The 21846-nt window shown below is 39.7% G+C and overlaps 1 protein-coding gene across 4 annotated transcripts; it reads left to right on the forward strand.

The window, feature by feature from the left end:
• The first annotated feature begins 2314 nt into the window (after positions 1 to 2314).
• ubac2 (UBA domain containing 2) lies at positions 2315 to 16216 on the forward strand. Of its 4 annotated transcripts, XM_084948823.1 has the most exons (18): positions 2315 to 2498; positions 2895 to 3019; positions 4036 to 4155; positions 4938 to 5044; positions 6352 to 6475; positions 6568 to 6615; positions 8358 to 8466; positions 9213 to 9355; positions 9830 to 9976; positions 10056 to 12804; positions 12900 to 14008; positions 14104 to 14221; positions 14296 to 14387; positions 14501 to 14615; positions 14983 to 15084; positions 15277 to 15444; positions 15570 to 15725; positions 15958 to 16216. In XM_084948823.1, exons 1-10 carry the CDS (start codon positions 2468 to 2470, stop codon positions 10161 to 10163), a joined length of 1062 nt encoding a protein of 353 aa, XP_084804949.1. In that variant the 5' UTR covers positions 2315 to 2467; the 3' UTR covers positions 10164 to 12804; positions 12900 to 14008; positions 14104 to 14221; positions 14296 to 14387; positions 14501 to 14615; positions 14983 to 15084; positions 15277 to 15444; positions 15570 to 15725; positions 15958 to 16216. The 4 variants fall into 4 exon arrangements, with proteins under 4 accessions (XP_084804949.1, XP_084804948.1, XP_084804951.1 ...); XM_084948822.1 differs by having other exon boundaries at positions 10056 to 14008; XM_084948825.1 differs by having other exon boundaries at positions 10056 to 14008; positions 15277 to 15438.
• Positions 16217 to 21846: the final 5630 nt, after the last annotated feature.

Raw genomic sequence — 21846 nt, forward strand, 5'->3', positions numbered from 1 at the left:
AGGACGAAAACAATACCTCTGTTATAAGCAATTCTTCCTGAATACAGAATGGCTGACAAGTGAATAGCAATGATTCACATAAATGAATGTATGAATGAGTCATCAGCTTTTCAGATGACCACCTCAGAGGCTGTCTTGACTAAAAAGGTTTGTGACTTCATTCAGCAGCGCACTACTCTTTCACACTCCCTTGTATCTCTCTCTGTCTTTCTCACACACACATACACCCACACACACACACATACACCCACACACACACACACACATCCCTCACAATTCACCGAGTGGCATTGTCCTGCCGAGAGATGTGTAATGGAAAAGATAAATGGAGGATAAAGCTAAGGTGACAGGACCGAGCATGCATGTGTATATGTGTATTTGCATGTGCGTGCGTGTGTGTGTGTGTATGTGTGCCTGCATGTGTGCACTGCACAACAGACCAGCAAACCATCTGCTCATCTCCTCTTAATGAACAAAGCAAACAGCAGGAGTCAAGGCTGTCTCCAAATCTGGAGTCTCTTTATTGGTAAGCACACACAAACACATACATACACACATCTCTGTGCTGTTTAATCTGATTATCTTTGATTGAGAACAGGGGCAAAGCAACCTTTTTAGACCTCACTCCTACATCAGTGACAGAGAAGGTCTGAAACACAATTAGCAAGCTGTTACTGAGCTCTGCTTTGCAGTCACATCTGACCACAGGCAGCCAAATAGACCTAATGGGTGGGAACTAACCAATGGGAACTAACACAACTGCATCTGTTGATGATGGGGAAAGTGCAACACTATTAGACAGCTGTTCGCCATATCTTTTCAAATGCACTAGGCTTTGGATCGACTGGTTCTGGAGCTATCACACCCAGGCAAGAAGCTATACACACATTTTGATGTGACTAAAACTGGCAGCAATTTGACAATAAGACAAAGCAGGGCCTCTGCAAAGGAAGTCTGGACCTTGACAAGATATGACACTGTGTGCGTGACGCCAGATGACCATAAGAAAAAGTCATTAAGCTAGACTTGTGTAGTTACATCCTGCTCAAAGGCCACAGAATAATTTACATGGGTAGCACTCTTTGAGAAAGCTGAAGTTATAAACATCTGCTGTGCTGCATAAATGCTTATTACATACCTAACAATAGTCATAGGTGACGAGGTTAAAGATCAGACTTCAGGCCTTGATAATCCCCTTGGATTAGTTTATAAGATAACAGCAAGGGGGCACCGTGTGTAAAAAATACTGCCTTTCTGAGGGTCATCCAGCTGCAGCATCTGTACTGTTGAAATGCCTGATATTTCATCATGGATACAAAAACCCAGTTGTTATTGGAGTAGCTTTTAACCTGAGGATACAGACCTAATGGTTGTCGCTGGCTGATGGAGGTGACCTGGCTCTCAGAGATGGTGTGATATGGGTATATGAGTATCAATATAGTATATGAGTGCCTTAAAATAAAATTGCTCTTTTGAGCAACATACAGCATTTTCTTATCATAGTAGATGCAAATAAAATTTAATTTAAAACTTTTTAATTTACGAAGCACTTGAAGCAACAGAAAACAGTGAGCTGTGGCATGTCTTTGGGAACTGATGGCAAAACGAATCAGAAAACGTTCACAGAAACGAATGAGTGTGAAGCTGCACTTATAAAAAGGGCATCAGCGACTGCCGTGCATGAGAAGGTTTTCTTGTTTCCAGATTGATAAAACCATGATGGTATTATTTTACTGTGCTTTTACTGAATCTGTTTTATCCCTTTCCTTGGTCTCATGGTAATGGATATATATCTGTAAAGAACACAAACTCACTTAATGAAATTGTTAAATGGTTTGACAGGCTGAACCCAGCATACACCAGATGGTTACAGCAGTTGGTTTGATTTTACTTGATGATTTGCACCGTTTGCATAGTAGGTTTCAATTTCTTCCTACTGGTTGAAGGCTTTTGGTCTCAAAGTGCACAGCATCAAATTTTAAAAACAGCTTTCTTCCATCAGCTATCAGTCAGATAGACATATTGTAGCTTTCCTACACGATGCTATGTGGATTCTCTAAGCATGTGTTTATCTGTGATCTGTGTATGTATCGAAAATGCACACGTAAGGATGAATGACTCCCTACAGCAGACCGAACCTGCCTATGGGTACAAATAAAGTAACCTGAAACTGAACCTGAATCTGAAGTTCATCCATAAAAATGTCTGAGCAGCGAGACTTCTCCCGGGCTCAACACAGAACAACTGCGACCCCCACAGGACGAATTTCTTTTAACATTTGGGGCTTCTGCGAGAGAAACCTTTTAGCTGTTGTCGGGCTTCCGTAGCGGAGTCCTTTGCCCTGCCTTTCCTTCCACGGTTACAGCATGGATCCTGTCTCCAACTTTATTTCGGTGTTTTAGTGTCACTTTGGCGCTATATTTGGATTGACAGCCGTCGCCTGGGCACCGTAACGTACCTGGACGTCATGTTCACAACCACCGGTTCTCGTGGCCTTTGTAAGTATCCTGAATTTGCCGTTAAAACCACAGCGAGTCTCAACGGACTCCTAGCTTAGCTACCTGACGTTAGCATTGCGCTGTCATTCATTTACTCAGAACGGTATCTATCAGTTAAGGCTTCGGTTTGTTAATTAGAACCTTATGTTAGACGTTTCCAAGTATCCAGTTTGTTCAGCTAAGGCCTCAAAGTTCAAATAAAGTGAATATTATGCTAACTTCGTAGTACTGAGGTGGCTGTGTGTCTATGTGTGCCCCGCCTCTGTATACAAATAAGCCCTTCCATCTTCACAACTCTTGAGCAATATTTAAAGAATATTAGATAAATCGATGAACAAAGCGACGGTGTTACTATATTGCTGTTAATTATACTGTGTGTGTGTGTATCTTTGACAGACAAGGCTCCTCTGTCGAAAAGCCTTCTTCTGGTTCTAAATGGGCTAACTGTGATGCTCACCCTGCTGCCACAGTACCAAGACCTGTTTGTTTACCACCTCCAGGCTATCACACAGGAGCATCAGGTACGGCCCGGCATCTACAAGTGTGTTTGGGAGTGAAACATAGAGGGAACGCTAAAACCAGCACCTTGTGCCATCTGATAGTTTACACCGGTGAAACAATAAGGATCCAGGACTAAAGACCCTGAACAAACACACCTTGTCTCGGAGGACAGACACCAGCTTTGTTGGTCTTTCTGAAGTTTTGCTTATAGACTGTCTGCTGAAGAAATCCATTTTACCTGTTGAACTGCAGAATAAAGCTGTGGAGTAAATTTCCTGTTCCAAAAATTTGCATATATCCTGGCGATGCAGAAAATACATAAATGTTTTTTATGCTTGTCCTAATTTGTCACCATATTTGTTTTACACAGCTAATAGAACACAGGTTAAAACGGATTAAGTTTGTAGGTTATTTATCACAAAGAATAATCAGTCAACAAAGTTACTTTATTACTTTTACTTTCTTAACTGAAAGTTAACAAAGAGATGTCCATGCTTCCTGCTTCAGGGGGTGGGACAGTGTTAGACCTGAATATACTGAGTAGCATATAAGATCCCGAAGCAGAAAGCATGGGTTGACAAAGAAAGGTGATATACACTGTTGTCAAGCCTGCTTTCACAAAACCTGGTTATGTTGCTCAGTAGTACACCATCAACCATGCAGAAGTGTGTGGGGTGACAGGAATTATCTTATCGTCATGTGTAATGACCTGTTATCACGAAACTAAAATTCCCCGTTTAGGTCACATGATTACATCTGAGTCTGAGCTTGGGGAGATGTTATTTGTGCTAAGAGAAGTTGCTAAATGGATTTTGAGTTTGTTTTTTGTTTTTAATAAAACCTTTGTTGGAATTTATGGTAAAATGTACTAGTATTTGGTTCAGAAATGTGAGATAGTATGCCAAATTTGGGACACATATGTATAATATGTGTAATATATATACATAAAAGGCATTATTATACAGGGGTTTATTTGTTCTTCATATGTTTTGGATGCAAGTGTCTGTGTATGACTCTTCAGTCCCTTCTGTTTTAGGTGTGGAGATTATTGTGTGGCAGGCTGGTGTGTCTTGATATCAAGGACTCATTCTGCAGCAGTTTGCTCATTTACAACTTTCGAATCTTTGAAAGGAGGTTTGGCACCAGGAAGTTTGCTGTAAGTATAAAAACTATTGATAGATAAAAACATTTAAGGAAGGAGTGTAACCAGAGATTTAGCTGAACCAGAGTGAAGAGTGGATGGTGCTGTATAAAGCGATTTAAAAATTATTCCCCAAATTGGCTCAGGCGATTAGAGGATCATCAGGGGGTCCTTTTGTCCCTCTGTGGGGGGATACTCCCACTAGGTTTAAATCTGGGACTCCCCACCATTTGACCTTAGAACTGAAGAAGCTTCTCGGATGAGAGGTGAAACGTCTTCAAGCAACTTAAAGAAGTCCAGACGCTTTTCTTTGCAAGCTCCTTTGACTCTCCAAATTAGAATTATTTCATAGGTGTGATCATCAGTCAGAATCAGTATGAGTTTCATCTCAGTTTTGAATTCACCTTTTAGGGAAGAAAATGCATAACTTCCTCATTTAGGTGGCTTTGTGTTTGTGCAAATGTTTGTAGACTCATGGGCTGCATATAAAAGAGTGATTTAACATGTCTGTGTGAACAGTAAAGATAAATTAGAAGTGCCTTAAACCTCTAGTCTTTGTAATGGCCACCAATAAAAAGAAGCCTGATTGTAGAAGTCTGTGGGAAAGTGAAACTCCCCAGCTGTGACTTTAGATAGAGACCAGGTTTATGGTCTCAGTCACTTTTAACTCATCTTATGTAACACAGTATGAAGGGTTTTTTTTCTTCTTCTTCTTCTTCTTCTTCTTCTTCTTCTTTTTTTTATAGGTATGTACTGCTCTGATAATCTTATATGGTGCTCTTTTCTCCCTTTACCAGTCCTTTCTTTTTGGTACTTGGTGTCTTTCTGCACTGATGGATTTCTTGCTGGCAAAGGCTTTCCAGTTTCTGTTTTACTATGAGGTGGAAGAACTGCCTTCGGGACTGTAAGTAGACTTTATTATAACCAGAGATGGGCAGTAACGCGTTACTTGTAACACGTTACTGTAATCTGATTACTTTTTTCAAGTAACGAGTAAAGTAAGGGATTACTATTGCAAAAACGGTAATTAGATTACCGTTACTTTCCCGTAGGAACGCTGCGTTACTGCGTTACTAAAACCGTGATTTTTTTTTGCGAGAATGTCTCATGACAGTGACGTAAGCGAGTGCGACGTTCGTGACAACAGCTGTGTGCAGATCAACAATGGATCATATATCGAGTGCGGGAGAGAGTATGAGCGTGCAGCGTTTAAAGCGTGGAAGTAGTGACCTTACTTTGAGTTTGATTCCATAAAAAGTGACAAAAACATTAGCGTCCGTTGTGCGTGGGAAGAAAACTTCTTTTTACACCGAAAAAAACCCCTAAACAAGCTCCGAGTGTGCAACGACGTAATGGGAAATTCACAGAGAAACTCGCGGATTCTTCCACTGACCGCTGCGCCACACCTGCACCAGGGTAAACCTCCGCCTACCCTACTCCTGCTTTACAGGTGAAAATAGAGCAACAGGACTGCTAGTCTTTGATTTTATTTACTTTCTGCTGTGGTTCACTTGCATCTATTTGAAAGAGTGAGTGTAAACACAAAAAATATTTTATTTTATGTGCTGGAATGTGCAGAAAATAGGTTTAAATGTTAAACTAATTTCTTCAAGTCAGAGAATGGTGCATATAATAAAATTTTTGCTTGATGCATAAAGTTAAAAGATTAAAACGGATAAAACAAGTTTAAAAAAAAGACTTTTCCATTTGATTACATTTTGTATGATGGATTATGCAGAAAAAGTAGAATTGGGTTGACAGATCTATCGCTTTATCACCTATTCAGGTTGTAAATCGTGTTTTTAAAAAGTAACTAAGTAATTACTTTTGAAAATAAGTAATCAGTAAAGTAACGGGATTACTTTTTTGGGGAAGTAATCAGTAATTAGTTACCGATTACTTTTTTCAAGTAACTTGACCAACACTGATTATAACGCACGTGCAGCATCACTAAAATAAAAGTAGACTTTTTCAGTTTTATGGCCTGCGACAATTCTGCAATCAAACAGTTTTCATGACCATATTTTTTTTCATGATTCATGATGTATTAGATAATCAGTTTACAATCCACCTCCACAAAAGAGACAATGGCAGTTTTATTTACATACATGTAAACTTAACATAAAAGATCAAAATGCATAAAAATCAATATAAGTTCACAAGGGAGCCCAAACGTCAATCCTCTTGATTTTTCCCTCTCGCCTCCCACAGGCTTGCCCCAGTCTTCTCTCTGTTTGTGCCTTTCTACCTGTCGATCCCCAGGATGCCAGTCACACAGGTACTGGGTCGCATCCACATCACCAACAAGTCCCTGGTCTACATAGTAGGCTTACAGGTAAATCCCTATGGACACGTGGAAGTCTGTTTCACTTTTAAGTTTGAATTCTTACTGATCTCTGTTTTATCATCCTGTTCTTTGTGATACAGCTGCTGACTTCCAGTCCTTTTATGTGGCTCCTTGCACTCAGTGGATTGGTGAGTAAATAAATTCTTCTTGTCTTTTGAATGTATATCTAGCATGTGTACCAGCATTTAAAACATAAGCTATTCATGACCAGGAGGGATAAATAATGGTGATCATCAAGGACTCCGTGTGCAATATGAGTCAAGGAAATCAAAATGAAAGGATACCAGCATTTCAGTATTAATCAAACAGTTGATTGATTGATTGATTGATTGATTGATTGATTAAAAAATATATATAGTCACGTGAGAAAGAAAGTCTGCCTACTTTCAGTTCCAAGGTTTTAATGTAAGTCTATTATTTATAAGTAGTAACAGATGCTAATCTAAGTGTGAGCACCTCTATAAAGGCAGAAGGTTTGTCAGTGGAGCATTCAGGTGTCTGTTAATACAATGCCATGGAAGAATGACATCAGCAATGATCTTAGAATAGAGAATGTTGCTGCACATCAATATGGGAAGGCAAATGCAAAACGATTTGAAGTCCATCATTCTCTAATGAAAGATTATTCACAAGTGGAAAACATTTCATACAACAAATTCACCCAAGGTCACATGATACAATGCTCAGAAAAATGACAAAACACCCAAGAGCTAGATCTCAGGGCTTAATTACCATATTAAATGTTAAAGTTTATGACTGTACAGTTTAAAAAACTCGGAAAATATGGCTTCTTTGGAAGAGTTTGCTAACACGTCTTTAAAAAAGACATGTGAGCAGAGCTTGTGTTTGCAAAGTTGCATCTAAAACAAAGACTGCTGGAGCAATGTTCCGTGGACAGACGAGCAAAGTGGAGATGTTTGGCCATAATGCACAGTTCCACATTAAGCAAGTATCAAACACAACATATACGTCTCATTCCAACTCTCAAATACAGTGGTAGAGGGGTGATGGTTTGTTTTGTTGACCATCAAGTCCTCTGTATACCAAAGTATTCTAGAGTCAAATGTGAAGCTATCTGTCCAACTGCTAAAACTTAGCTTAGCTAACTGTGTCATGCAACAAGAGAGTGTTCCCAAAGTACAGCAATCACCAACAAATTGGCTGAAAAAGAAAAGAATCAAGGGGTTGCAATGGTCCAGTTAAAATCCAAACCTCAACTTAATTGAAATGCTGTGGCAGGATCTTGGAGAGAGCTGTGCTAAAACAAATACCCACAAACCTCCATGGACTGAAGAACCATTGTAAAGAAGAGCTGCCCAGAAATCCTCTACAAGGAAGTGAGAGCCTGATAGTCAAACAGCTATTGAATCATGAGATGGGATTATTTTTTTCAGACACTGGTTCTCCATTTTGGCTTAAGTTTTGTTAAATAAATAATGATTAGGTGTAATATGACACGTGTTGTTCATCTGAGGCTATATTTAGAACTTAGTAAGGACCTTTTTTTTTATTATTATGATTTTCTTTATGCCTAAATCCTTGGAATAAAAAAAGGGGAGGCGACTGTCTTTTTCACATTACAGGGTTTTAAGATTTGGAAAGCTGATTAGACCAAGCAAAGCTTTTGAAGACATGATCATAGACTTTGACATCTTATCACTAAAGCAACTGAGGAAAATAAACAAAGGATTTATTGGAGAGGAACATTTTTTTTTAACTCCAGCTTTACTTACAGCCCTATACTAGTTTATATCTGTGGAAGCACTTAATATTGTTGCCTTACTTTCTACTGTGTAATTTAATCTGTATTCAGTAAAGATTGCTATTTCTGTATTATGTCCACATGTACTTTTATAAATATGCCTTTCAGATCTCAGGTGGACTGTACCACTCCAGTGTCCTACGGTTACAGAAGATCCTGTTTGTCCCCGCCTGGGTGTCTCGTATTGGACAATATATTCTGGAGCCAGTCTTTTCAAGTGAGTCCATCCTTTCGTAATAACAAACACAAATCCTGTCTAAATCCCTTTTACAAGGACAAGAGTTGCAGAGCCTGACGTGGGGTTGTTGTCTCTTTCTGCCTGACTTAATGATAATAATAATATACGTACCTTTTAGGCATTTGACTAGTGCTGTGATGCAGAGTGACTTAAAATAATAAGATGTACCGCTGTCACTGCTGGCTAATCTTTTTAACTGCTGGTTAAAAAGATTTTTACCTCTCAGCTATAAAAGGCTGATGGGATATTGTCATCAGCTCACCAATCTATGAACTCATAGATTAAGTTTTATTAAATAATGTGTGAACAGATGGAGTTAAACTAAGAATGAGCTTTTTATGTTAATGTGCAGATTACTTTTACCTCTTAAAACATTTCCTCGATAGATTACTTACCTTTTAATGTTTTGTTTTAAGTAGCTCTTCCTCTCTAATCCCTAATGTCCCGCTCACTGATTTTTAAGCCTTTTAGAGTGCTTATCGGCCTCAAAATAGTCAGTGCTTAACAATGTCAAATTCCCTAACTGAACTATTGTTCCCTGACTGAAGTGAAACATGATAATAGTAATCTAGTTTGTTCACCACTATATAGGATATGAGGTCCTGAAACCTCGTAGAAAAACTGAATTTGTGCTAAATGATCCTTCATAGCACTTATCCACTCGTGTACAGATATGTTATGATATTTTTAAGACGAATCTGTTGTTTATATCTGTGTTTGTCAAGGCTCCCAACCTACCAGCGAGACACCTCTGGGGATGGGTGCCACTCTTGACGTTCAGAGGCAGCAGAGGATGGAGCTGCTCGACCAACAGCTGCTACTGGCCGAGTACAACGAGGCCAGGAGGAATGCCAGACATCAGCCACAGGTAGATGCACACAAAGACTTAAAACTGAACCTATGCATAGACCACCCAGTTTCTCAGAAATTGATTTTGCTTCTAAGGCCACATGACAGTATGCGATACAGCAATGAAAGAAAGAGGGAAGTGTGCTTACAGTTACGGTTGTAGTCAGACATTTAACCATGATCATTTAAGTAGGTAGGTGCACAAATTTGAAGTTATCAAAGTTCCTGTGTAGCGTCTGTAGGGTCCAGATATCAACTCATGCTACCAGTAGTGACACTGAACTTAGCCAAATGCAGAGCTAGTGAAAAAGAGTCAGAAAACATGAGAAGAGGAACATTTTTTTAAGTCATTAAGGATGTATGCTGTACAATCACTGAGCTATCAGAGTATCTGACAGATATCTGATATTAGTATTCAATTGGTTCTTGTCTAGATGGAAGTGATTAGTATTACAAAGTATTAGATACTGCTTTTGTCTGTGTATTTGTGCAGAGCGGGTTGCTACAGTGGACAAGGTTATTCCCTTCACTGAGACACAGAGGACAGAACCGCGTCCCAGTGCAGCCCCATCCTCAGCCTCAAGCCCACCAATCCACACAGCCACCTTTTCTGGACAACTCCCCTGTAGCAGAAGAACAGGTAGACGTTTACTTCAGTGTTCCTGTATGTGTGTGTTTCTGTGCTTAAGTTTGAGCTGATTTTATCTTGTGTCCTACAGGTTGCACGTTTAGTGGAAATGGGCTTTTCCAGGATCGATGCCCTCGAGGCGCTCAGAGCTTCAAATAATGACATTAATATGGCAACAAACTTCCTCTTGCAACACTGAGGGAAGCAGCTCAGTGAGGGGAAAGAGGTGACAGAAAGAGAAAGCAGGAACCAAAGCAGACGAGCGAAAAGCTAAGCAGAAAGCAAATAATTCAGAGTCGAAGAGAATAAATAAAGGAAAGGAGATGACAAAGAAAATTTGTACAGATTATATGAAGGCAGTGTCACTGCTCCCCTGAAGCAGTGTTAGGCTGCCCCAACAGGAGCTGAGCCTGATAGCAGGCTGATGAATGAAGTGTGAAGCACAGAGTGGATGTCATTTGCGTCATCGCTTTCTGATGGCTGTTGTAGTGTGAAACAGACGTCATTGCTCAAGGAAGATAAGTCAGGCCTCTAACTTAACAAGATGCCCGAAAAAACAAAACAAAACACAAAAATCAAACAAGTCGAGCTTTTCTAAGAGTACATCTTAAAAACAACATTCTCCAGTCCATTGGTGGAAATAAAAAGTAGACTACTTCTTTCAAACAGAGTTGACAAATCAGCTGCCATCTCACAGGCCAACATATGCAGTAGTTATGTAAAATACAGTTTGTATCCCAATGTTTTGTCCTGTGTATCCAGAGTTCTAGATGTTGATAATTGGTTAGAAGTGAAAAGGGAAAAAAGTGCAAGATTTTTGTGTGCACTAAATGATCAGCTGTGCTGCTGTCATTTTATTTTATTTTCATGCTGGCAAAATTAAAATAAATTAGAGGGGACTCTGGAAAAATATAAACTACATGAACAATATAACCTACTAAACAATGATTTAACTACACAGGTTTTACTTTTTTTACTTTGGCAGTGTTTCATGGAAGTAACAGATTGCAACCCTTTCCTACTTGAGATGTTTTAACAAAGCAGGTAGCCTGACTGAGAGATACTTAAAGAGCCAAACTCTTGTGGGGCTGGCTGGTTTCGCCCATTTTAACAAGTACTGTACAGTGTTGTGGACAGACGGGCTGTTTGCTGGCTACATGGGCTATCTCAGGGTCCCTGAGGAGACTTTTCTGTTAATGACATAATCTCAATCACATGCGAGTGCACCTACACAGATGCACAGAAGGCCTTCAAGGAGGTCATGTTTCATGCCCTTGACCATTTTTGTTTCTTTATTTCATGCTCTTGTATGCACAAACACATTGAAAGGTTATTTATTGTGTCTTAACTGAGTCTTTTTTTTTTTCTCGCTGCCAGCACATCTGTCTAATTCAAACTAAGTCTTAGAAGTCGGTTCATATTTATTATGCAATATCATGGCGAGAGGTTTAAGGAGACTATGTGTTGCATAGTCACTAATTTTGTGTATATAAATATACATGCAAGAGAAGTAATACTGCATCAGCAGTGTATCGATTTCAAAGATGGATGCTAGTTTTATATTTTGTGCATAATAATATTGATAATATATGACCACTGAGAAGAGTCATTTGTGTTTGTATTTTTGGAGAGTGATTTAAAAATATATGGATGTGATGACAAAATTGTTGCATGGTCAACTTTTTGATGGACTGTAATGAATCATGTTTGGTCTGTCAAATAAATCAACTTGATGACGGAATTATGTGTTATTGTGATGAGTATTTACCTTTAAAAAAAAATAAAATAAAACAAGCCTGTGTTTAAAACGAGTCATAAGTTGACGAAACATTAATCCTAAAATGACATTTAAGTGTTTAGTTTGGTTTGTTGGAGTCATTAAACCATTTTAAACCCATATAACCCACATTATAACAATTTAATCTATGTAACAATTATCGCACCATTCTCTGTAATCCCTAGACATGATTGTGTGGAATGATCCCAGTGGCTCAGTTGTTTCTAAAATAGAGTGAAATTGAAACTGTATGCCACATTCAAAGTCACTCTAATCACCTTTCTTCCCCATTCTGATCCTCAGTTTAAACGTCATCAGGCTTTTCTGAACATGTCTATGTCCAAAAAAAGCCGATTACATATTTCCATCAATGAGTAGCTGAACAGGTGGACAAAGTGGCCAGAAAGCATACATTATGCATTTATTGTGGGCTTAACAGTGGATTGCTATTAGGTAATGATGCTACTTTTTAACACATGATGGCAGCCTTTTGCCAAGATGATACATGGGCTCAGTTATCTGCTAAAAAAAAAATTACTCGTATTTATTTTCACTGTTTTGAGTTTGTAATTTCACTTCCTCTTGAGGTATCAGTTTCTTTCTTTTAATAGCACAAAAAGCAAAAGGAACAAAAGAGAATTAAGGGAGGCATGCATGAGTGGTTTTCAAAATATAAGCCATTATACATTACAAGCTAAAGCAGAAATAATGTGATTTATAAAGATCAAAATTCAGGGTTAAGATTTCTATCCTTTTGTGCATATTAGAGCAACTGTGCTGTAACTGTACATAGCTTTTTTTTTTTTTTTTTTTAAGGAAATTGTGCAAATCAATGTTTATGATGACTGTCCTTGAATATTTTGTTGTATGTCCTCTATGTAAAAGACTGGCCGAATATCAGCTGATGCCTTCAGTAAAAGTTTCTTGGAGTGGAGTGCTGTAAAGTTTGAGGTGGACAGGATGTGCAAGGAGCCATGCTTTAGCTGCCCTGCCTGCACTCCAGACATGCTTGCCGTCCCATTGATGGAAACCGCAAGCTTTATCACTTTCAGTCTAATGCAAGGTACGTTATGCATTGTGTACATAAGTCAAATATGGATTTGTAGAAAAATGTATTTTAATGTTTCTTTTCAAACAACTGTCACTGTGTTCGTTCAGCACTTCAGAGCAGAGGAACTTTGAAGGTGTCTTCATTGAAAACGATGAGGAAGTTGCTGAGTTTGTGAAATACATCCAGAGACACACAAATCATGTAAGATACACATATATATTAGTGCTTGTAACGCTGGACCCAAGAAACATAAGCCGGAGCGAATTTGACGACAGCAGAACTTTTATTTAACACTGTGGTTTACTGGGACACAGACACTCCAGCTCTCTCTCTGCTGTCACGTCCGCCCTCCTCCTCCGACTGTCACTGCCAACATATAAAGAGACACAATCACTGTCAGATCCCAGCACACCTGTTCACCCCGCCCCTGCGCCGCCCCGGGAGCTCACTGCGTCACCCCTCCTCTGCAGCTGGCCAGAGACCACACCCACGCCACAGTGCTGTTAGCGTTAATCTTGTTAAAATGACGTTAATGCCATAACCATATACACATACGTGTGTGTGTGTGTGTATACATATATGGATGGGTGGATATTTATTTTATTTTTCTCTTGGTGTTGTCGTAATACTATTTACTTTACTTTATCTTAATGTGTACTTAATTTTCTCACCATGTGTATTTAAAAAAAACAACAACATGATTTTTATTTTGTGTTATCAGTGCTGTCCTGGAGAGATATGAGGTCTCGTGTGACTCAAGGCTAATTCAGCTAATTGTTATGCATTTGTTTTAAAAAGTTTGTCCCTGATAGGGCTTAATCATGCCATGTCTTTTATGTTAAAATCTTTGAGTGTATAGGTGCCGGGGAAAGGGTTGTGCGGATCTTCATCTTGGACTGCAGCAAAGGAGTCGTCCAAAAAGTCCACTGGGAAGTTGGATGAAGAGGGCATGGAAATAGCTGTTTGTCGCCACGGAGTCCTCTTAGCTGCATTGAACATGTTTCGAGGGGAGATCTTTGCTTACCCCCTTTTTCTCCAGAGGAAGTTGGCAGCTAACGTCCCAGGACATATTACGTTCCTTTGCTCCGATGTGGCCTGTAAATATTTCCCCTATTTAACCAAGGTGGCTCAGCAGTGCCCTGAGCTGAGGAACCTCTTGTCAATGCTTCCTTTTCTCTCCGTCATGCATGCAAAGGCTCACACTTGGAAACGCGAGGTATACTGCAGCTTGTAGTTTTGGATTAGTTTGAGACATTTTGTTATAAGGTTGAATGAATTCAGCAGTCATGTATTGTGACCTCCTTTCTATAGATCAAATGGGGAGGTGCGTTTCAGGATGGGGCCGGTTCAACAGTTGGAGAAGAGGTGGAACAAGTAAACAGTTTCCTGTCTAGGGCGGCCATCACAACGAAGTACATGTCTAAAGCAGGTATGTGTCTGTGTCTGAGATTCCACTCAGTCTCCTGCTCATTAATTCTTATTTGTATACTAACTGAAATGCAGGGCGAACAGACATGCTGACCCTCCTGGCTTTGGGCTGGAACAAAAGGAAAGTGGAACAACTGGGCCGCACTTTGAGCCAGAGATATCTAAAGGTGATTTTTTTTTTTTTTTTTTTCAAAAACCATTTTAATGTGTGTGGTAATGGGGGAAAACACCAGTACTCTTTTAATGTCAATATGAATGACATTTATTAATGTATTCTTAGATCATAAGGATCCTTAGAGAACAAGTGGAGAGCCTGAATGCGACCAAAAATGAGCTGGGTGTGGATGACGACACACTGCAGCAATGGGTGGCCGATGTGTAGAAATGGGCTGAAGGTGAGTCTCAGTATAATGCACTCGTGTATAACAATAGGACCCACCATGGCCTCATTAAAGAACTTAAGGTAGAATTAAGATCTTTCTGACAGTGTCAACAAACAATGAAAAATAAGCCTTGTAAAAGCAGAATTTATGGCAGAGTTGTTGCGTTTCATCAAATTGGATAGAACCTGGGTTGAAATGATGTCGTACTAATTGGTTTTATAAACCTGAACACCAACATACTTGTTATCTAATGATAATGCAGCGCATGAAGGCTACAGATGTCTTATAATGAATGTCATCAAGTCAGTGATTACAGAGTCCACTGTAGTTTGGTGACTGTTACTCATCCTGTATTCTGATTAATATTCCTCTCACTTAGAAAGTGATCAAACTGATGGCAGCCTTGGAGCGTTGCAAGCACGAATAGAGGAGCTTGTCATCGTCATCAGAGTGCGAACACAAAGTCTTTACAGACAAAATGGTACGTCCCAGTTTCTTTGAAATGGACCGTTTGATACTTAGTTTGTACAGCTACTTTGTAAACAGAATAAAATCAGATCCAGGTTTGTTTAAGCTGGATGTGATTTGTTCTAGCAAATAAATTGATGAGTGTAGATTAAAATGTAACTATATACATTATGTGAAGGTGTGAATTTTTTATGATTATTTACAGATGGCAACAAGAGGCGACACAGAATTCGCAAGGTCATCTTAGTTGAGAAGAAACGCTTGGCGGCTGCTGTTGACGACTACAACAAGCTCGCTGAACCAACAAAGCAAATCGTATCCAGTGATGCCCTCATGCTGACCGACATTTGGCCCTGGCAGAGCACAAGTGAACGTAAGCTCTTGATTTCTAAATATCCCTTTTAAACAAACTCCCAGTATCTGAGCAGTAGTTGAATGTTTTGTTCTTGAATCATAATATGCTACTATGTTTTCCCATCTGATGTTGTTAAACTGTAGCTGCTGCTGACCTCCGGACAAAGAGAAAGGTCTTTGAGAAGGTGATGGCTGTGAGGTGCCTGAGAGAGGAGGAGATGATCCTTTGCAGGGAGATGCGGCATCACTGGACAGTGTTGCGAATGTGATCTGTGGTGTTGGGGACAATCTCCTCAGACTGTAAGCCCATCTTTTATTTATTAATTTTTTGATGAATCGATTGAAAATAAGAGCAGATGCTAAAGTCTTACTGGATCTTTTACCTATATCTAGATTGCTAGCTAACACTGCCTTCTCCCTTTAAAAAAAATGTTTAATTACAGGATCCTAATTCCTTGTGTTTATGAGGTGAGGGTTTTTTTGTTTGTTTGGTTTTTTTTACTTATATTTATTTGTTTTGTTCTTTTTACAGCCTCCTTTGTTGGCATGTCGGAGAATGCACAGAAGGGACTCTGTAGCCTGGTTTTTAAAAACAAAGTGAACTGAAAGCTGAAATGCTCAAAGTAAAGGACGTGTACAAGAGAATCCTCAGCCACCAACCACTCCTGGAAATGGACTCGGAGGAGGAGGACATTCCAGACGATGCCACTGAGAGTGATTTGAGCACTTCTGATGAAGACTGATTGTGTCATCATTGATGTTATGTTTGGTAAAATAAAAAGTTAATCACATCTCTGTTTAATGTGATTTTTCAACAGACATTTTACATTTTGAGAAGAAAAATGGAATTTCCTTGGTGCAGTTGTTTACCCTGAATCATTCTTTCCCATCTAATTTAATGACTAGTGTACATGTTCAGATACGATAACATAATTTAATTTATGGGATGCTTTCTGGGCTGCTCAAATTATCACAAAATTTAAAAGCACCAGGCAGCACACTCACAAATAAATTTTTTGTTCAGTGTTTTGTCGAAGAAATCAACAAGTACAATTGAGATGTTTGCTGTAGTGGTGTGTTTTTTAAGAAGCATGCCAGCACACTGGTGAACTGACAGTCCCAGAATGCACCCGAGCCAGTGACTCGCCCCAGAGCAAATGAAATTGCTTATCTAGAAAGGCAACCGTCATCAAAGAAGAAGTAAAAGAGTAGGAAACGAATGGTAAGGGAAGGTACTGTGGGGTAGGAAAGAAAGGCCAGAGCTGTGCAAAATGACCTCCAGCAGGCCACAAATGTGCACGTCTGCTCAAACGGTCAGAAACTGACTCCATGAGGGTGTTATGAGGGCCCGACGTCCACAGGTGGGGGTTGTGCTTACAGCCCAACACCATGCCGGATGTTTGGCATTTGCCAGAGAACACAAAGATTGGCAACTTTGCTCCTCACAGATGAAGGCAGGTTCACACTGAGCACTTGTGACAGAGTCTGGAGATGCCGTGGAGAACCTTCTGCTGCCTGCAACATCCTCCAGCATGAGTTTGGCAGTGGGTCAGTTTTGGTGTGGGGTGGCATTTCTTTGGGGAGCTGCACAGCCCTCCATGTGTTCGGCAGAGGTAGCCTGACTGCCATTAGGTACTGAGATGAGATCCTCAGACCCCTTGTGAGACCATATGCTGGTGCGGTTGGCCCCGGGTTCCTCCTAATGCACGACAATCCTAGACCTCATGTGGCTGGAGTGTGTCAGCAGTTCCTGCAAGATGAAGGCATTGATGCTGTGGACTGGCCCGCCCATTCCCCAGACCTGAATCCAATTGAGAACATCTGGGACATCATGTCTCGCTCCATCCACCAACTGCACCACAAAATGTCCAGGAGTGGGCAGATGCTTTAGTCCTGGAGTCTGGGAGGAGATCCATCAGGAGAGCATCTGCCACTTCATCAGGAGCATGCCCAGGTGTTGTAGGGAGGTCATACAGGCATATGGAGGCCACACAGACCAGTGAGCCTCATTTTGACATGTTTTAAGGACATTACATAAAACCAGATGAATGATTCTGTATTGCATTGATCAAGGAACCAACCCAAAAGGAGCTAAAGGAATCCTCTTGACATTACTTCACTCAGTAAGTTTATGTTATGTTTAATGTGCATTTTCTTCATCAGTTTAGAACATAACATGTTAGCGCTCCCTGGTCCTTTTTGGAGACAGATCCTGAGACAGCAGGCAACTATGGAGAACTCGTGTCAGCTATGGTAATTAAGGAATACTTTGATTTAATATTGAATTCATGACAACTATCCTCAGGCACATATTCCTGGATATATATAATGACATAAGTAAACTCCCATTTTATAAACATTGCCTTCTTTGATCTGACTTATTGCCTCAGACTTTGGCCCTGTGTCCCCAAAACTACAGAAAATCCATGACACTGAGTAAGAGGCCTTTATCATGTTATAAGTGAGAGAGTTTGGTGTAACAGTGGTTGAACATGCCAAATCAATCCACAACATACTGCCATTCCCCAGCTGTAACCTGCATATGCATCAAACCAAAATCCAGTATCATAGCCACATGATAGACATACAGATGAGGTTAAAGGGCTGTGTCATTTTGCCAGATAGCTTCATCCCAAAAAAGATAAACATTCTTCAAAAACCAAAGTTTGTGAATATTTCCAGTATTGCCAGGCCTAAACCAACCTGTTAAACTTATCAAATTATTGTCATAGATATACGAACCTATTGATTGAAACAGAATAATCCATTGAAGCCTCCATCATCATCCCAGATCACTGTTACTGTTCAGATTATTTTATCTCTGTTTTCCTCTAGAATGTTTTGAAAATCAGCATTTGATCAACAGACTTTTTAGAAAGAAAAATAGCAAAAAATGTCAATTTTTTTCTAATACCCTGTATATATATATAAAAACCACATATGACCACAACTCCAAATGTGCAATTGTCACTGCATCTAAACATGACATATTACAAAAAGGTAGAAACATATAATATACAATATGTTCTGAAGCTGGTACTGGTGCAGTTAACTTTTCTTTAGGCTCCCATACACAGTAGGTGTTACTTACTATACGTGCAGTGCAGTATTACTTGTACTTGTAATATGTTATAATAAGCAAGTCACTTCTATATTTATGAGGATGTAGACAATAATGTTGGCTGATATGTAAAACTATGAGATATCGAGTGCAGGGAAGATATTATTGATCGATCAGATTCATGAATGTGTTAGGTACTTAAGCCACAATTAGAGAGTGAAACAGAGACTGACACTGGTTGAAATGTATAGTAAATATTTTATTTTGAACTTTTATGCTGAACTACAAACTGTGAACTGTGCGATCTCTGCGACCTGTGGTGCCTGGTTTACTGTGTGTAAAACTGCGCAGGTTCCCATGTGTCATCTCACACTTTGCCACTGTCAGGAGAAAAACATAACAAACAACAACGACAACCACACACAAAATAGGATAATTTAGGTTGTGACATATGACAATTTTTTAGGATGAAATATCTTCTATATTCATGTCATGCTTTATACACCTTCATTGTAATATAAATCAAGTCAGAGAGTAATAATATATGTAGTAGATGTCAAGCAGGACCACAGCAGCAGCCACGATCCATCGGAACCTGCTGGATGAGAGAGCACAGAAACTCCAGGGAAGAAGTTTAGTTAGTAACATGCATGAACTGCATTACTGAGACATGTATGTTTACAGATGGTGAGGGAGAGGGGGAGAGTTTTCAGTAAAAGGAGACGTGACTGCATCTTCAACCAATACTGAGCCTGCATAACCCTGAAAGAGACAGACAGGGAGAGGGGGGGGGGACACTAACCCCCAGCAGTCTGGTCCTGTTACAGCATAACTAAGGGCTGAGCTGAACCAGCCCTAACTATAAGCTCTATAAAGAAGTAAAGTCTTATGCCTACTCTTAAAAGTGTTGACCATGTCCACCTCCAAAACTCATAATGGACTTTGGAGGTGGACAGCTATCAAGCTCCTCACAGAAGAGGAGCTCGATAGCTAAAAGCTCCCAATTTACTTTAGTCCAAATACATGAATTCAAATTGAGGTGATAACTATTTATCAACAATATGAATGTCTGTTCCCGTCCAACAAAGTTGTTACTACATACCATGTTGAGCAAGGCTTCCACTTGACTTTAACTTCTTCTTTTTCCTGAAAAACATGATATAAACAAACAATTAATTAAGAAAGACATGCAAGTTGCATACAAAAAGGAGCTTATAAACATTTGTGTACTATTGAATGGCTCAATATATTATACAATTAGTTTACAAAAACATAAGAACCACTACAATGCTTGTACTGCCAGCATCGAGTGCATGTCAGCAAAGCAACACTGCTTACATTGTGGCTCACAAGCAAAACTAACTGAAGCAGATGTTACTGAATGGGAAGGAGCACCTCCACATCAATCACTCCTTCTGAGCATGATGTCAGGAGGACTTTAAAGAACGTAAACATCAGGAAGGCAGCACGACCAGGTCGTATCAGGTGGTATGTTCTTATTTAATGTCCTATTTGGAGTGAAATCCTGACTCAGTGGCTGAATTAGTGTAGATTCATCAAATACAAAAGCGTATGGATAGTCAGTCAGGCACAGTTCAAATCCGGGAAGTCCAAAGACGTGTAGTTATTCTATTGTGACAAAGCGGCACTCCCAAAGTTGCACATCTTTGGAGTGATGTGGTGCCTGCCCTGTGGATGAGCTTTAAATAGCAGCTTTGTAATGGGCTAAAGCAACACTATCTGGTGCTGTGTCCTACACTCTTTCTCCTGCAGGGAGCGCTGTTAAACCAGCAAAACAGCTACTGTAACATTATCAGCTAATCCAACAGCAGGGACACCTCACGTCACCATTATTTTTTTTTGTACAAAAGACCCTGTTTGTTGTCAGTCTTCTCAAACACTTAGTTCTGTAAAACTTAACGTGCTAATACTGTTCTCGTCAGCTTGAGTTTTCTGCAGCTTAATACGGCGCTACAGCATACAAAACGCTTACCACAGTATGTTGGTTGACTTGTGTAAACCAGAAGCCGCCATGTAAGATGGATGGTGCCTTTCTTTCCCCGTCTTTTCTTTCTTTTCTTTTCTTTTTTTCTTTTTAAAATTAACATCTTTTGATAGAAAGTTAAACTGGGACATAACAGGCTTGTACTTTGTTAACGGCCATTTGTAAAAACATTTTTAAACGTCTTAAATGAGGCCTCCAAACACACTTTGTTTTGTAGAGACACAGGACTCTCGGTCGTGGTGTAAATATGCTCCCCTCCTGTTCTCTCTTTCATATGTATGCCTTTCTGATCGAATGAATGACTTTATTTTGTTTCTCTGAAATTTTACAATGTCCTTTTTAGTGGTATTTTGCAATGTCACAGTGGCTTGTTTCAGTGCTTCATTCAATGTATTAACCGGTATCCTTTTTGCAATTAAAAACGATTGTATTTCACCTTTCTGGTTGTTGAGTTTCTTTTATTACTGTAACAGCAGAAAACTAATAGGAAATATGAAAAGTGAAGTGTGTGTGTGCTGGGAGACATAAAAATAAAGGACTAATGTAAAAATAGCAATTGTTCTCATTGTGGATCCCTCTACATAAGCATTTTCATCACCATGGGAACAAGAAATGCCTTTCTCATTGTCAGCTGTGACCTAATATATCAAACAGCTGATCAGCTGCCAGTAGTGTCAGACTGGCAAGTTAGTATATGTGTTGTAGTCATCAAGATTTCTCAGAATTCGTGAGCTGGACATGGAGTCAAATATTTGTGGAGAAAGTACCGGCCACTTCATTAGTTACACCTTCCTAGCGCTGGCTTCAATGCCCCTTTTGCCTTCAGAGCTGCCCTTTGTTCTCCATGGTACCGATCCAACAAGGTGGTCATCAGATTTTGTTCCATATTGACAATTGCTGCAGATTTGTCAGCTTCATGTCTATGATGTGCATCTCCCGTTCTTCCACATCTCAAAGGTTTGAAGTGTTATCCTGTGGAAAGCAACCATCAGAAAATGGGCAAACTGTGGTCATAAAGGGATGGACATGGTTAGCAACAGTACTTGGGTAGATTGTGGCAATTAAACAATACTTAACAAGAGTTCGTCAAGAAAATATCCTCCACACTGATGCTACAAGCTTGAACCATTGACACAAGGCTACATTTTCATGTTTATGCCAAATTCTGATCCCACCATCCAAATGCAAAGACTCATTAGACCAGGCAACATTTTCCAGTCTGTTGTCCAGTTTTGGTGAGTCTGTGCAAATTTTGTTGTAGTTTCAGTTCTTAAGAGTTGCCAGTGTGGTCTTCCAACCAGCGGTGTGGCCGATGTGGAGTGGCTGAGTGAAGACACGCTAATGACAACGTGTAC

The sequence above is a fragment of the Perissodus microlepis genome, chromosome 13 (assembly GCF_051167445.1).
Source record: "Perissodus microlepis isolate ML-2025 ecotype Zambia chromosome 13, ASM5116744v1, whole genome shotgun sequence".
NCBI classification, from domain to species: Eukaryota; Metazoa; Chordata; class Actinopteri; order Cichliformes; family Cichlidae; genus Perissodus; species Perissodus microlepis.